Genomic DNA, 15,435 nt, shown 5'->3' on the forward strand with positions numbered 1-15,435 from the left:
GGAACGCGAGTCCGACTCGCACTCGGCCGATTCTTTTTTCAGGGAAGCGGAGCTATTCAGCGTGCAATACAATGAGTCGTTCGTGTTGTTATAAAAAAAAAATAGTTTGTAGCTTTCTAATAGACCCCGAAGGCTAATCCTATTGTCTATTGTTAAGAAAAACCGCTCGTGCCACGTGCCACAACCACCGGCATACAAAATCGGTACTTAGGTTACTGAGTGCCGGCGAGTCGAACGCTACAGAACCAGTCTAAAATGTGTCATCGAGATGCGTAACAAAGGCGCGTTATCGGAGAGCGCACCTACACTGTTTTTTTGAGCGTTGGACTAGCCCGCGCTCAGGTGCCAAATAGAATAATTAGGACCCTTTTTTGCAGGTAAGTAGCACGTGCGGTTTTACTGAACAATAGACAATAGGATAAGCCTTCGGGGTCTACTAGAAAGCTACAAACTATAACAACACGAACGACTCATTGTATTGCACACTGAATAGCTCCGCTTCCCTGAAAAAAGAATCGGCCGAGTGCGAGTCGGACTCGCGTTCCAAGGGCACATTAAGTCCGACTCACGCTTGACTGCACATCTAAAGAACTAGCTTGCTAGCTAGCTTATACACTGCAGGTTCGGCGCGGTCCTGGACGGAGGTGCCTCCGGCCGTGCCGCGGCGCGCGCGCGACGAGCGGGCGGGCGGGGAGCGCGGCGACGACGCGCGCGACTCCGGCGTCAGCGTGGACCACAACTACACCAACGCCGGCGACCACCGCCGACACCACGGTAACCGTCACCCCACCTGTGGAGCGTAGACTGTAGTTTTGAAGTTGAATTGTAGTTCTGCGAGAAGAGAAGAAACAGCACTCAGGAACGCGCCAGCCAGGATACCTTTGAAGTCCGCTTGCCGTACCTCCAATACCACCATTACCGGGTTAGTGGGTTAGTATGTTAATAAGAACACATATATATGGTTAATATGTTACGTGTTAAGGCATATGTCGCCTGTAGTAGTATGTAGTGATGAGTGAGTAAGCTACCACGGCGGGGGGCGGTATTTATAGGCGCGCGCCCCACCATAGCCACTTAGGCCACGCCTACTTAAGACGTGGGTGTTACGTGCAGAGTCAGTTTTCCTTTATTCGACCAATAAGCTTACGCTATTACATTTGATTGGGGAATGGGTAAAATATATTTATTAGGAACATAATTGACTTAAATCTAGGCATATAACACAAATAATATGATTAATAACACAATATAAGTTAAAAATACACATGAAAGTAAAGGGTACATAAAACATAATAAAAACGCTTAAAACTAACATGCTTAATTTTAATGAGCTATACACGACACCACCCTAGCGTCCCGAGGACGTCGGCGCCTAACCTAAAGCTTTGGATTCCTCCGAAAACGGTGCCGTCATATGACGGCCGTCATATAGCGGCCGCAAAAGACGGCCGTCTTATGACGGCCGTCATATAGCGGCCGCAAAAGACGGCCGTCTTTACGGTGGCGACATGTGGAAAGTACCACGGCGTCATAACACACCGTCATCCACCAAGGTCAAAGCGGCAAATTTGAAAAATGTAGGCGCGATGGGATAACGTCTCATAGAAAATTTGAATTTCGCGCCTTTTCCTTCTGACAAGATTTGCTTGATCATCTATAATTTACTTGGAGGATGAAATATCATCGGAAGAGGAAAATAATCGTAGTACGGAATCATTTATTTAAATCTCGTGTCATTTATTCAAAATGGCGTCACCGCTATCTAATAAAACGTTCACGAAACTATCGACACCGTCATGACGGGTGTCATCTTACGTTACGTTGACAATCAACGTAACGTAACGCCGTCTAGGAAACCGCGCCATCTTGTTTACATAGACAACGTTCTAGTGACGTCAGTCAACGCTATATAGCGGCCGTAATATGACGGCACCGTTTTCGGAAGAATCCAAAGCTTAACTCTGTGGCTGCTGCGAGACGCAACGTTGGCGCAACCGCGCAGCGACGCCATTTTCTATAGCGCCCAAAACACGTTACAGAGTGCGGTAGCCCTAATACTGATAATAGCGTACCGACTTAACCAATCGAATCGGCTCCTCTTTATAAAACAATCACAACGTTTTATTAGGAAGCAAAGACCTGATTGTAAAAGATATATGCAATTTAAGAATAGATTTATAGTATGTAATTGAAAGCACTAAAACACAGTTCTTGTTTTTTCTACAAATTTGATTCCACAACCGCATTAAGGAAACGCTAACAATAGTTGGGTTGTTGGCGTTTTTTTAATGCGGTTGTGGAAAACAGAACAGTACGAACATTACTAATTATTACACATTTGTGTTCGATATAAAAACTGTTTCCGACAAACAGGCCCCTGCTTAATTATCACTGTTTATTGGATATTTTATGTTCTTTAGCTTATGTGATGTTTTAATAAAATCCTTAACCGGATAAAACACCTACCTTTCTGTGAAACTAATAAAAAGTTTTTAGTTTCAGATTTCGACTTGACAGTGGAATCTTTGCGCTACGAGGAAATAATCTCAATGATGTCAGAGCCTCTGCACGTGGACGAGGGCGAGACCCCGCCTCCCATCCCGCCTAAGGGGCTCGGCCATCTCAGCAGCTTCGACTCGGGACACCACGAAAACGGCGAGACCAACTGCTAACTCCAACTAGGTAAAGCTTTGGATTCCTCCGAAAACGGTGCCGTAATATGACGGCCGCTATATAGCGTTGAATGACGTCACTAGAACGTTGTCTATGTAAACAAGATGGCGCGGTTTCCTACGTTGACTGTCAACGTAACGTAAGATGACGGCCGTCATGACGGTGTCGATAGTTTCGTGAACGTTTTATTAGATAGCGGTGACGCCATTTTGAATAAATGACACGAGATTTGAATAAATGATTCCGTACTACGATTATTTTCCTCTTCTGATGATATTTCATCCTCCAAGTAAATTATAGATGATCAAGCAAATCTTGTCAGTAGGAAAAGGCGCGAAATTCAAATTTTCTATGGGACATTATCCCATCGCGCCTACGTTTTTCAAATTTGCCGCTTTGACCTTGGTGGATGACGGTGTGTTATGACGCCGTGGTACTTTCCACATGTCGCCACCGTAAAGACGGCCGTCTTTTGCGGCCGCTATATGACGGCCGTCATATGACGGCACCGTTTTCGGAGGAATCCAAAGCTTAAGCCGTTTAGGAGAACTTATCGAACATTTAAAACAAAATCTCAGGCTAGGCTTCCTTAAATACGCTAGAGCTCCAGCTTAAGCTTTAGTGTAAGGCCTGAGTAGACGCTCGAAGCGGAGCGTTCGGCGGAGCGTGCAACGTGGCGTCGGGCTCACAAGTGATTTGAGCAGCGTGTACTAAGGCCGCTCCTATACGCTTGCATTTGTTTAACATGCACGCCGCACGCCCCGCCCCGCTGCACGCCCAACTCGAGCGTCCACTCAGGCCTTACACTTAGTCTAAAATATCCTGCCAAACTATATTTTAAATTTAAATCCTGTGACATCGAGATTAAAGTTCAAAGTTGCCCGTCAAAAACGTTAGAACGATTAGCGCCTACAATAAATATATAGCAATGATTTTAGGGCGCCTGATTGCTTCTCAAATTTACTCCGTCACTGCAACTCGTAACTTTAAGCTTGTATTATGAGATATTCCTTTTTATTGGGTAATATCGTATTCGCTAGATATATAGCATTAGTAAATGTATTATTTAATTAGGCGTGCATATCATTCATTTTAGAGGTGTAACTGCGAAGTGTGATTTGTGACGTTTTATTTCTTAGCTATATACCTTTCGTTTTTAACCGGGGCCATATGATACGTGATACAGAATAAAATAAAAACTCAGAGATACATCGCCAAAATCGAATAAATCGTTCCACTAATGTAGATACGTGAAATTCCGCTATTTTATTTTGCGGTAGCAAAGATAATCATTTTAATGGTAGCTCTGAGAATTTATTAGATATAAGAAGATTATGACATGGAGATTTGTATTAGGAATTGTTTTGGTGTTTGTGCAGACATTTTACTTTATCATTTTATTTTATTTGAGAAAAAATGTATTTATATTTGAATTTTTTTTTAGATAATTTATATGTATACTTGTATAGATTCCGTGTACACCGTCAAACCTGAAAAGCTATTGTTACGTTTTGTCTACTGTTCTCCAATGCTTAGTTACGTAGGTTTATTATTTTTTTACACCGTTCAGGACCAAAAATATAACTTTAATTATTTTAATGAGTGTTTTTGCAAAAAAACCATTGAAGTGCGGTGGTTTAAGTTAATTGTTCATCTGCCAAATAGTACTTATTGTGCAATTTAACTTATATACATTGGAAGTTTACGTTAATTATTTCTCAAACTAAATTAATGTACCTACAATTTTTTTAACATGAAAATATGGATACTCTTTCAATACCTTATTAAACAAGGGATTTGAAAATCTACATGGTAAAATTACGCTTAAGCTAGAAACAGCATTTCAGAGACATGTAAAAGCTGGCAGGTTTCACGGTATTAAGTTACACTTGAATGTAGATTTTCTCGTAATAATTGTATATGAAATTATTAACGCGCAATCAATTATGTAGTTAAGCTTCAAAATAAATTAACGGTACGGTCTTGGTAGCTCAGTTGGAAGAGCACTGTACTAGTGATCCAGTGGTCGTGGGTTCAAGTCCCACCCAAGACAGTGAATTTTTCCACTTTTAATTTATTTCGAAGCTTAACAGCATCGTTCGCAGACGTTTCTGCTTAATACAAAATTAATTTAATTATGTAGTTAATTATAAGACAATTTTACTTTGTGACAATACAATCCAATATTATTCAATTTTATTTAAATGTTCTTCCGCTACTGCTCAACTATATTCATACCATTTCCACTAAGGCTGATTAAAAGCAATTTTCTAAATATAGCTGGTCAACCAAATCTTGTCAGTAAAAAAAGGCGCGAAATTCAAATTTTCTATGGGACGATATCCCTTCGCGCCTACATTTTTCAAATTTGCCGCCTTTTTCTACTGTCAAGATCTGGTTGACCAAGTATACGTTACAAGCATTTTTTTTATTGCATCAGAAAAATATAGGCAATAATGAAGTCTTCACAATCCTATATTGACAACAATTTAGAAATTGGCAGCATTATTAACCCTTTTTCAGCATAGCGCGATTTACCGACCACTCGCGCCAAAAGAATTTCAATTTTAGAATTCCAATTTAAGGTTCAAATTTTATTTCATTTTTGGGAAAAGTGACTTGTCTTCAAATTAATCATCAAAGCCGAAATTATTAGAAAAATTTTATATTAATATTTGGATTTTTTGGAAAAACCTTGTAGATTGGTGCGGCCTGAGAAAGGGTTAAATGCATACAATAGTGTTTAAATATACTTGGTCAACCAGATCTTGACAGTAGGAAAAGGCGGCAAATTTGAAAAATGTAGGCGCGAAGGGATATCGTCCCATAGAAAATTTGAATTTCTTTCGCGCCTTTTTTTTTACTGACAAGATTTGGTTGACCAGCTATATAACATTTGCTTGAGAATTCAACGCTGTTGGCAGCAAGCAATAAAAGATGTATCCCGTTTTTTCCATATGTCAAGGTACTCATTAAGGCCCTCTTGCACCACTCTACTAACTCGGGGTTAATCGGTTAAACATGGAGTTATTATGGTTACCAGTACAATTTGACACTGGGTTAACGGTTTAACTGTATAACCCCGGGTTAGTGGAATGGTGCAAGTGGGCCTAAGAGTTTCATCTCGAGTACTTACCAACCCAGTGTTATAACTTATAATAACAATGTCTTTCTTTTCATGAACGTATGGGAAATACCTGCAATTTATAGACCTCATAATGGTGCAATTTTTTCATTATTTTATAAATTAATTTCTCAGTGTTTTGGAGATTTTATACGATCTTTTTACATTTAATGTTCTAACTAAATATATTACTAAATTGATGTGAGATACATATTCCAAATTAAAAGTGATTTAGATTTAGATAAATATGATTGTCATTTAATTTTTCGGCTTTAAGTTTAGATCTCGAATGTTTTATGAATTTCTCTTTGAGATGACTTTAAATTAACGCATTTATACAAATTTTTAGGCATTCTTTAAAATAAAATGTGCGAATAACACATATTTCCGACTTCTTACACAGGTTTTCATGATAACGTGATATTTTTATACGTTTCTATTCGATACCGTAGTTTTTTTATCTTGTACTCTTAAGACTTAGCTGTTAAGTTGACGTTTTCAACGAACAATATACATGTTTATTCATATGTTATTATACACTCGTAACTAATACAATTTGGTTAGTACATGCATGTTGGTATAGTAAGTAAGCAATGGACACTTATGTCTATTCGATGTTCAGCATCATAACCAAGTAATAAAAGGTGTTCCTAAATAGGTTTTTTTAAGTTTGTTTCTAGCTAGTGTTAAAGGTGGTAGAAACGTCTACTAGGAACGAGCCGCAAAAATAATTCCAAAACCGTGTAATTTATAAAAACAGGAATCTACAAGGGGGTTAACATATTGGGATTAAAGCCATCGTGACATTAGGTTGGAAACAAACTTAAAAAAATATATCGATATCTTTCAATATCATTAATCGTAAATGCAGTCAGACATATTATGCGCATAATCCTGCACGTTGAAGAAATTAAACGTGCACGATACACTTTTGAAAACAAATAGAAATAAATTTATTTTCCACCAACTGAATGAAAATATAAAAAAAAACAAATATATAGGTATCCTTGTTTAGCCTTGGCCGTGGAAAAATCCTGTTATTTATTTCAAATAGTTTATCGAAAACAGATTTAAAATAATGGGATGTTCTTAGGGTTCCGTACCCAAAGGGTAAAAACGGGACCCTATTACTAAGACTCCGCTGTCCGTCCGTCCGTCCGTCCGTCCGTCCGTCCGTCCGTCCGTCCGTCCGTCTGTCACCAGAACGCCTACCGCGAACCACGTTCGACGTGTTGCCTCTCTGTCGCACTTATAAGTTCGTACATAAGTGTGACAGAGAGGCAACACGTCGAACGTGGTTCGCGGTAGGCGCTCAGGCTGTATCTCACGAACCGTGATAGCTAGACAGTTGAAATTTTCACAGATGATGTATTTCTGTTGCCGCTATAACAAACAAATACTAAAAACAGAATAAAATAAAGATTTAAGTGGAGCTCCCATACAACAAACGTGATTTTTGACCGAAGTTAAGCAACGTCGGGCGGGGTCAGGACTTGAATGGGTGACCGTTTTTTTGCTTGTTTTGCTCTATTTTTTGTTGATGGTGCGGAACCCTCCGTGCGCGAGTCCGACTCGCACTTGGCCGGTTTTTTTTCTTTTGTGCTCGGTGCTTAATATGTCTAACTCATCGATTATACAATGAAACAATTAAATATGTATTTATGTTATGTGCATATTATCAGGCTTAACATTTTTAATAATGACTAAGTTACCTAAGTTGGAATGAATTTGACTGATATTATTGATAGTTTGTATGTAGACAAGTGATTATTGTATTACTTTAATGTATTATCTCATTAGGATAGACTATTATCATTATTCCATATAGCTAAAACCTTATTCGTAATTAAACCAAAAATGATTCGGCTATTTTTGTAATCTTAATAACTATTATTTGGATTTCTTATTTAGTAAATCGATTATTTCGCATAGATGCTACGGTCTTCCACTAAGATTTCTTCAGACTGTTCGAACTTCCTATCGGCTATTTTATGGCACTGATTGAATTTTGCACATAAATTAACTATTTCTATTGTCAAGGTGTTTCAGCGTTATATCAAAATAGTGTAAAAGCAGCGAGGCGACTTAGCGATCGAGCTCTAACCTTAACTACGTTTATATAGTGTTTTTGAAATACTTGACATTGTCGATAAGACTTGTACATTTATAAAGTCATGAAATACCTACAAATCGCCAACTGATGTAAGTCGCAATCAGTATTATTGATATTATAAAATAATAATAAAATTTCGTTTGGCTGTAAGAACTTGCACTTCACTGTTTATGATTGGTGTAGAATATGGATGGAATGATTGGTGTATAAACTAGCGTCTAGTGGAGGCCAATGCAATGTTAAGTACAAAGCTTAGTCTTAAATTAAATGGAAATTATTAAATAGTGAAGACATGTAGCCATTTGTAATTCAAACGGTCGAAATAAATATACCTATAGAATGGATCGTAAAAGTTGTTTGATTTTAATCTCCAAATATACAATATTATATTGTAAGCTGTGTGCGGTGTGCAATAAAAAATTAATATCTCGGAGACCGAGCTTTGCTCGGAAAACATATAAAAAAAAATGCGCATTTTCCCAGAGATAAAACCTAGCTAGATCGATTTTTCACCCCCAAAAACCCCCATATAGCAAATTTCATCGAAATCGTTAGAACCGTTCCCGAGATCCCCGAAATATATATACATATAAATAAATAAATATATAAATAAATATACAAGAATTGCTCGTTTAAAGGTATTAGATTAGATACATAGAAGTCCATAAAAAACCGGCCAAGTGCGAGTCGGACTCGCGTTCCAAGGGTTCCGTACATTAAGTCCGACTCACGCTTGACTACACATTTCTAATAGGTTTTTCTGTCATTTATAGGTAAAGAACTAATTTATGGGCGTTTTTTTTTAAATTGTCCCCTACACTTTTTTGTTCAAATTTGGAATTTTTATGTTATTTCTACTCAGAATCACGAGCTCTATCTATCCTAATAGGAGAAAAAAAGTGTCCTAAGGTTTTTATTTCCATTCCGTCACCATTTTTCATAGACTTTGTATGGCGGTCGCGGAATGGAAAGATCGAAAAATGTATGGTATTTTTGGGACACTTTTTTTCTCCTATTAGGATAGAAAGAGCTTGTGATTCTGAGTAGAAATAACATAAAAAATCCCAAATTAAAAAAAAAAGTGTAGGGGACAACTTTAAAAAAAAACGCCCTTTATGTATTTTTTTCAAAATTTTAGACCCACTCGTTTCGGAGATAAAGGAGGGGGGGGGGGGACAGACGCACGAGTGAGGGTTACGTTTTTTCCTTTTAAGGTACGGAACCCTAAAAAGAACTTAATTCATTAATATTCACGAAGCTAGCAAAGGCTAAGAATTAAATTAGATACACTGTTAAGTCCATCCAACAGGTTTTAAAACGTCGATAGCTATAATTGCAGAAAAAGGTAAATGGCTACTCACAAGCTACTCAAACATTATAATTTTCTTTACAAGCTCTTTAAGTGGAGCCTGGATGTATACTTAGTAAGTCATCTGCAGACCTTTGTTCTTACGTGACGACGAGACAAGTTCTTTGTGAAGACTGTTAATCATTAAAATAAGCAACGTGCCTTATTGTTGTTGTAAGCATTTTTAAAAATTGTTAAAATATTAATAATAAGTGTCAGAATGAGTTTATTTTATTCTTATTCTTAAAATTACCGTTTGTTTGGTTATATGTATTATGGCTAGTCTAGGTAGGCATTTTGTCTAATATAAGACCTTTCAGGTCTTTATTAACTAACGATAGCCATGTGAGCTGGGGTTTTCCGGAATTACTCAGGCCTGTGTCAATGTCTGGCTCGATCAATACGGGCCATGAAAATTACAGAGTCGCATCGCATCTCGTTTTGAGTAAAGTAATACCAACATGAGATTAGATAAATAACATCTTGCGTCAGTGAGACACAGTTCTTGAACTGCACTTTTTGGTCGCTGCGGATCTACCACGAACACCGATGTTTGCAGATCGAGGGCATCATTGTCTGGCAATCTAATTAGAGTAAAAGAGAAAGATGCCGTACTGTAGGGCCTCAGAGCTCACACTCCGCTTTAGTTATGCTCGTGTTTTTAGATTAACAGTCTTTAATATCAACTTATCTCTAATGATGACTATTACCGACAGCCCCGCCCCGGCTGCCCTAATGGACGTTGTTTGACAAAATGTGACGCCTTAATAAGAGTGAAGCTCTGACCTGGTGTTACAACACGGTGTAATGTAATCGGAGTTACGTGCAAGTTATACTTATTTTGGAGCGAGCCACGGCGCTATTGATTTGGTAACCTATTATTTTCTGCTTCATAAAGTCATATTTTTATCCTACAAAGAAATTTGGATTTCAGGTTCAACAAGGTTCATAAGGCGTTCTTCAAATTGGTTGCGCGATGGGCGATGACCCGCGATATACGAGCATAGCGCTGTCTCACTTACACACCAGAATGGCGGGCGGACCCGTATAGAGTGTTATAACTTATGTAACACTCGCGGAGGATATCTATAGGTACTAGTCGACCTATATTGGACAAAGTTGTCCCGGGTGATAACTTATAAAATGGTTAGGGAAGATGTATAATGAAGCCTCGTGAACTTCAGCTTTCGCTCTGTTGGTAGATTGAGTAACGGTAGCCATTCAAACACGTAGAAAGTAAATATGTAGGTACATTTATATAGTTATTTGTTACAAGGGAGTAACGTTCTTATTTGGGCCATTTTATATAAAGTTGTATACTCCTACTACACTTTTTAGATTTGGGAATTTTTATTATATTTATCTCTTCTCGGTGCTCTTTCGCTCCTAATAGGAGAAAAAAAGTGTCCCAATATGTCCATACATTTTTCGTTCCTTCCATTCCATTACTGTCATAAGTACAAAGTTTATGAAAAAAATGGTAACGGAATGGTAATACAATCTTGCCTCGAAAAAGCTCGTGATTCTGCGTAGGAATAACACTTTATCTATGAAATTAAATCACTTCGGACTGTCCGGGTTATCAAAATCGCTGCAGACTTATATTGGTCTAACTCTAGATAGAATGGCACCTTTCGTGCTTACCAGCAAACGAAAATCCGAAAATTAAAAAAATATATATTTACGGGTAGTTACGATTTGTCTTCGAAACTGAACGTGCACCCTTAATAACAGCAACAGTAAATTAATAAAAACGAAATTTCATAAATACCCCGAGCACGTGACGAGGCAAAAAGCACCTGCATGTCCTGCATCTTGCAATTAATATCAATTATGGCTGGTGTCAATACGGTGATAAGATCACATCAATGCGCTATCTACTGTGATCCGCGTGAACTCGCTTGCACCAAGTGCGATTACGGACGGAAAAGAAATAATTGTATTAAATAGAATGCTGCGTCTGGTAAGTGTGGTGACCATAACCTGCTATCGTTTTGTCTTTAAATAGCTTTAGGTGCACATTTAGGTGTTTGTGTAGCGCGAGCGATTTTTTGTACCTTTTGTGTAGGTAGATGCCTATATACCTAATTACCTACCTTGCTTGATTGTGTCTGATTGAGCTGCAAGTAGTTTGGCAAACCTATCAAGCTGGTTTGTTGATGAGCACGGAAAATGAGCAATGGGAACTTTGAAATATAACAGCACAACTTATATTACTTATATTATTCAGCAGGCCTAGCACATGATTGGCGCGACAGTATCTCGCCCGCGAGATAGAATAAGTAGATATCCGTCTTTTTCGAATTGTATTAAAGAGGGACGGGTAGTCTATTTTGCGGGTGCGATTACTGTATCTGACTATGACTGGCCCGAAGTCATGTGCTAGCCCGGCACTTATTTGATCATGCCTACCTAGGTATGTAATAATTAAAAGGCTGTAGAAGTATATTTTATTGATAACACTTCAATTTCTCTTGCGCTCTTATAAACGTCGTGTCTGTGATCCAAAATGGGTATTTTTTATAAAAGGCTCAGCAATTCCGCGTTAGTTAACTGCCTAAAGTAAGCAAGACAGTAAGCAAGCAGCTCTAAAGTCAAAGAAAGAAATAATTTACACAAATGGTCCTAGTACGCCTAGTTTTATCTGTTTTGTTAGAAATATGTTTTCAGTTCTTGTAAGCGGGTCCATCTCACAGCTATAAAAAATGGAATGATTCTGAATTCATTAGTTTTATTGCCGTTTTATAGGTAGACGCTACGTCGTGACCATCCACGCTTGTTTTGCTGTCTGTAGGTAAGTACCTTTTTATTGTATTTGTTTACCTTGGCGTTAAATATCACACCATTAATACGTACCTACTTAATATAGGTATGCATTAAGCTGGCCATACACACTAGGGTACGCCTGCGCAGTTTTACCTGTACAGTTCAACTGCGCAGGTAAAAAGGAGCGTGTGTGGCATTCGACTGTGCAGTTTTCTATGACTGCACAGTTGACCTGCGCGAATATGAAAATAGATATTTTTTACCTGTGTGCTCTTGAACTGTACAACTTAACTTTATAAATCAGAGCCCTGCCTAATTCCCTGATGATAAAACATGTTTTTATTCTTGTATTATTTTTTTAGACTTGAAGAATGACTTGAATGACTTGAATGGTGATTTGGTACCATATGTCTGACCATACTCTGAGGTGTGGATAATGTAGGTTATACTCATATTGAACAACTTTTATTATTCGTTATTTTTTGTCTTTCTTGCGCTTTATAATTAAAAACAATAACGTTAATAGTGCTGCGTCAACATCAAGCACAGCTGACGACGGTGCCATGGCTACACAACTGAGAGTTTGTGCAGGTTTACCGCTGCCGTGTGTGTGCTCCACCCAGCTAGGGTTTACCTGTGCAGTTTAACTGTACAGGTAAAACTGTGCAGGCATACCCTAGTGTGTATGGCCAGCTTTAGGCACTTAAAATGGATTGCGTTTTGTTTTTCATCAGTAGGTATGAGTGCAATGTACAGTAAACACTTTTACAGTAGGTACATATGGGGCTACTTTTCCGCACTAGTGCGTAAAATAGCACTTTTCGTGAGATGTCGAAACTTTTGCCATATGTACTGTAAAACGTTGTTCGATACACGTGCGAATAGGTAATTCGCAACTCGTGTCGATTTAAAACACTCCCTTTCGGTCGTGTTTTAATTTATCGCCATTCGTTTCGAATTTCCTCTTTTTCGCACTTGTATCGAAAATAACTATTTCACTTTATCAACTGCTATTATAGGTAGGTGTACCTATTCACATTTTGGCCCCAATTTGGCCCACAATAGTACATTGGTTTTCGTTTTCTATTTTGTACTAACATACTTACCTAATATTTATATTTCCAAATTAAACAAAAAGTGTTGTGTACACAGATTTTACTTGAAGGTGCACTATTAAGTAGGTATATTTTATTCTCAGAATCACCAGCTTCGATAATAAGAGGAAAAAAGTGTCTGAAGATTTTTCTCTCATTTTGATACCATTTTTCATAGACTGTGTATGACGGTGACGGTATGGAAAATATGTGTGGATATTTTGAGACACATTTTTCTCTATTAGGTAGGATCGAAGGAGCTCATTATTATTAATAATAATTTATTATATGAGTAGAATAAACATAAAAAGTTCGATTTAAAAATATGTCATTAGGTATAAAAAATACTGATCCTTTTCTTTTGGGTGCTTATACTAGTGTAAGACAAAGATAGTATGATTCTCTCTGTCTATGTTTAAAATGAGAAAGTCCTTTAACGACCTATAGTTACAACTTTGAAATAATAAAATGTCACATAACATAATTAATAGGTAATATCTGGGAGACCGAGATTTGCTCGGAAAACATATAAAAACTCAAAAATGCGCGTTTTCCCAGAGATAAAACCTAGCTAGATCGATTTTTGGCCCCCGAAAACCCCCATATACTTAGCAACATTCATCGAAATCGTTAGAGCCGTTCCCGACATCCCCAAAATATGTATACCTACATATAAATAAATAAATATACAAGAAATGCTCGTTTAAAGGTATTAGATTAGATAGATATAGATAGATAGATATCAATAAATTACTTACAAGAGTTGCTCGTTTAAATAAGGTATTAGATAAGCAAGTATAATATAAGTAAATATAATGGGTTTATACCATAGAAGGTAGGATCCTATAGAAGTGGTATATGCGTGCCTCCGTGAGGGACAAAACATACGCAATGCGACACTATGATTGGTCGAATTTATTTGTTGCCCACCATAATCCATACTAATTTACGGTGCGGAGTAAAAAAAAGTGAGACTGTGACAAGGGCAAACAATAATAGCGCTTTCGCTGCTACTCTTACTGAAAGATACATAAATCTATCCCGTTCGGTAATTTCCCCCCACCCATCATGCCCGATCCAGTTAAAATACTAGATTCATGGTTTATACCTTTTTGTTGGATTTCATTTGTATCAAACCTGACAAACATCGTCAGTCTGAGAAGAAACTGATTGACATTGACAATCTTAAACTGCTGAATAAAATATTTCAAATTTTTGCTGCCATTGATTTTCAATAAAAATGGAAGCACTTCCAATGGAGTCGAACCCCGATACCATGAACAAGTACTTACAAAAGTTAGGGGTACCCGATAACTGGCGGATGGTGGACGTCATAGGGCTCGAAGACGAGGCCCTGGGATGGGTGCCGCGACCTGTTCTTGCCGTGGTCCTGCTGTTCCCGCTCTCGGAAGCTTACGAAGTGCACCGCACTATAGAAGAATCCCAGTTGCGAACCACGGCCGAAGAGCCTCCTAAAAACGTCTTCCATCTTAAACAAGTCCTAAGTAACGTGTGCGGCACCATTGCGCTCGTACACAGTATCGCCAACAACGTCCATAATATACAACTCGCTGATGGGCTTCTGAAGAATTACATTGATGAAGCCCAAGACCTGAACTCCGCGGCCAAAGGAGAGCTTCTAGAAAGATCTACTGCGATCCTAGAGGCTTACAAACAATTAGTCCGCACCTCTAGCCACGAAGCTGGGCAAACCGAAGAACCTGTGAACTACCACTTCGTCACCTTCATTCATAAGGACGGCCATCTGTACGAGTTGGACGGGCGTAAGGACCAGCCTATCGACCATGGACCCACCACTCCAGAAAGGGTCTTGGAGGACGCCGCTAAGGTTTGCCGTGAATTTATCGAAAGAGAACCAGACAACATTGGTTTCAATGTTGTGGCTCTAGTACCGGCTCAGTAATACCTACCACTTATTTGTTAATTAAACACTTATTTTTCTTCCCTAAAAATTGTTATAATTAAAACGCGCTTATTACATGTATTATGTGTTTAAAGTAATTTTAGTCAGCCATGCCATTAGCCAACCTTTTTCTTCTCTTTTGCGATGAAAGTATCATCGCTAATGAAATAATCGTCGGCAGTGACGCGCGCTCGCCGGCGTCACGCGATTCTTCGATATGGCACTACGAAAAATGGCGTTCATTAATTCTCTTCATTAGCGAATACGCGCAACTTGGCCGCTTGCACCGGCTGTCGATTTAAGACTTCCATTCATAATTAATCTTTCCGTATTCAACAAATCGCATCTCGGTGTTCGAAACGCTATGTTCACGTCTCAATTAAGACATCGGCG

The 15,435-nt window shown here is 38.4% G+C and overlaps 2 protein-coding genes and 1 non-coding gene across 3 annotated transcripts in view; all 3 read left to right on the plus strand.

The window, feature by feature from the left end:
* LOC134650059 (dedicator of cytokinesis protein 4) overlaps window positions 1-2,672 on the plus strand; it is a 78,666-nt gene extending 75,994 nt beyond the window's left edge. Inside the window, exons 34-35 of the mRNA XM_063504882.1 lie at window positions 622-774; window positions 2,497-2,672. Coding sequence (XP_063360952.1) covers window positions 622-774; window positions 2,497-2,672 — 329 coding nt within the window. The remainder of the gene's footprint in view (window positions 1-621; window positions 775-2,496) is intronic.
* Window positions 2,673-4,653: 1,981 nt separating this feature from the next.
* Trnat-agu (transfer RNA threonine (anticodon AGU)) lies at window positions 4,654-4,726 on the plus strand. The gene has a single exon. It is a non-coding gene; the product is annotated as a tRNA-Thr (tRNA).
* Window positions 4,727-14,351: 9,625 nt separating this feature from the next.
* LOC134650557 (ubiquitin carboxyl-terminal hydrolase isozyme L3-like) lies at window positions 14,352-15,080 on the plus strand. Its single transcript, XM_063505513.1, has one exon. The coding sequence runs from the start codon at window positions 14,359-14,361 to the stop codon at window positions 15,040-15,042; it is 684 nt and encodes a 227-aa protein (XP_063361583.1). The 5' UTR covers window positions 14,352-14,358; the 3' UTR covers window positions 15,043-15,080.
* Window positions 15,081-15,435: the final 355 nt, after the last annotated feature.

Source organism: Cydia amplana, chromosome 8, assembly GCF_948474715.1.
Source record: "Cydia amplana chromosome 8, ilCydAmpl1.1, whole genome shotgun sequence".
Lineage (NCBI taxonomy): Eukaryota > Metazoa > Arthropoda > Insecta > Lepidoptera > Tortricidae > Cydia > Cydia amplana.

What these genes read in the sequence shown, in the direction of transcription:
- LOC134650557 (XM_063505513.1), top strand. Translation starts at nt 14,359, where the DNA reads ATGGAAGCACTTCCAATGGAGTCGAACCCCGATACCATGAACAAGTAC.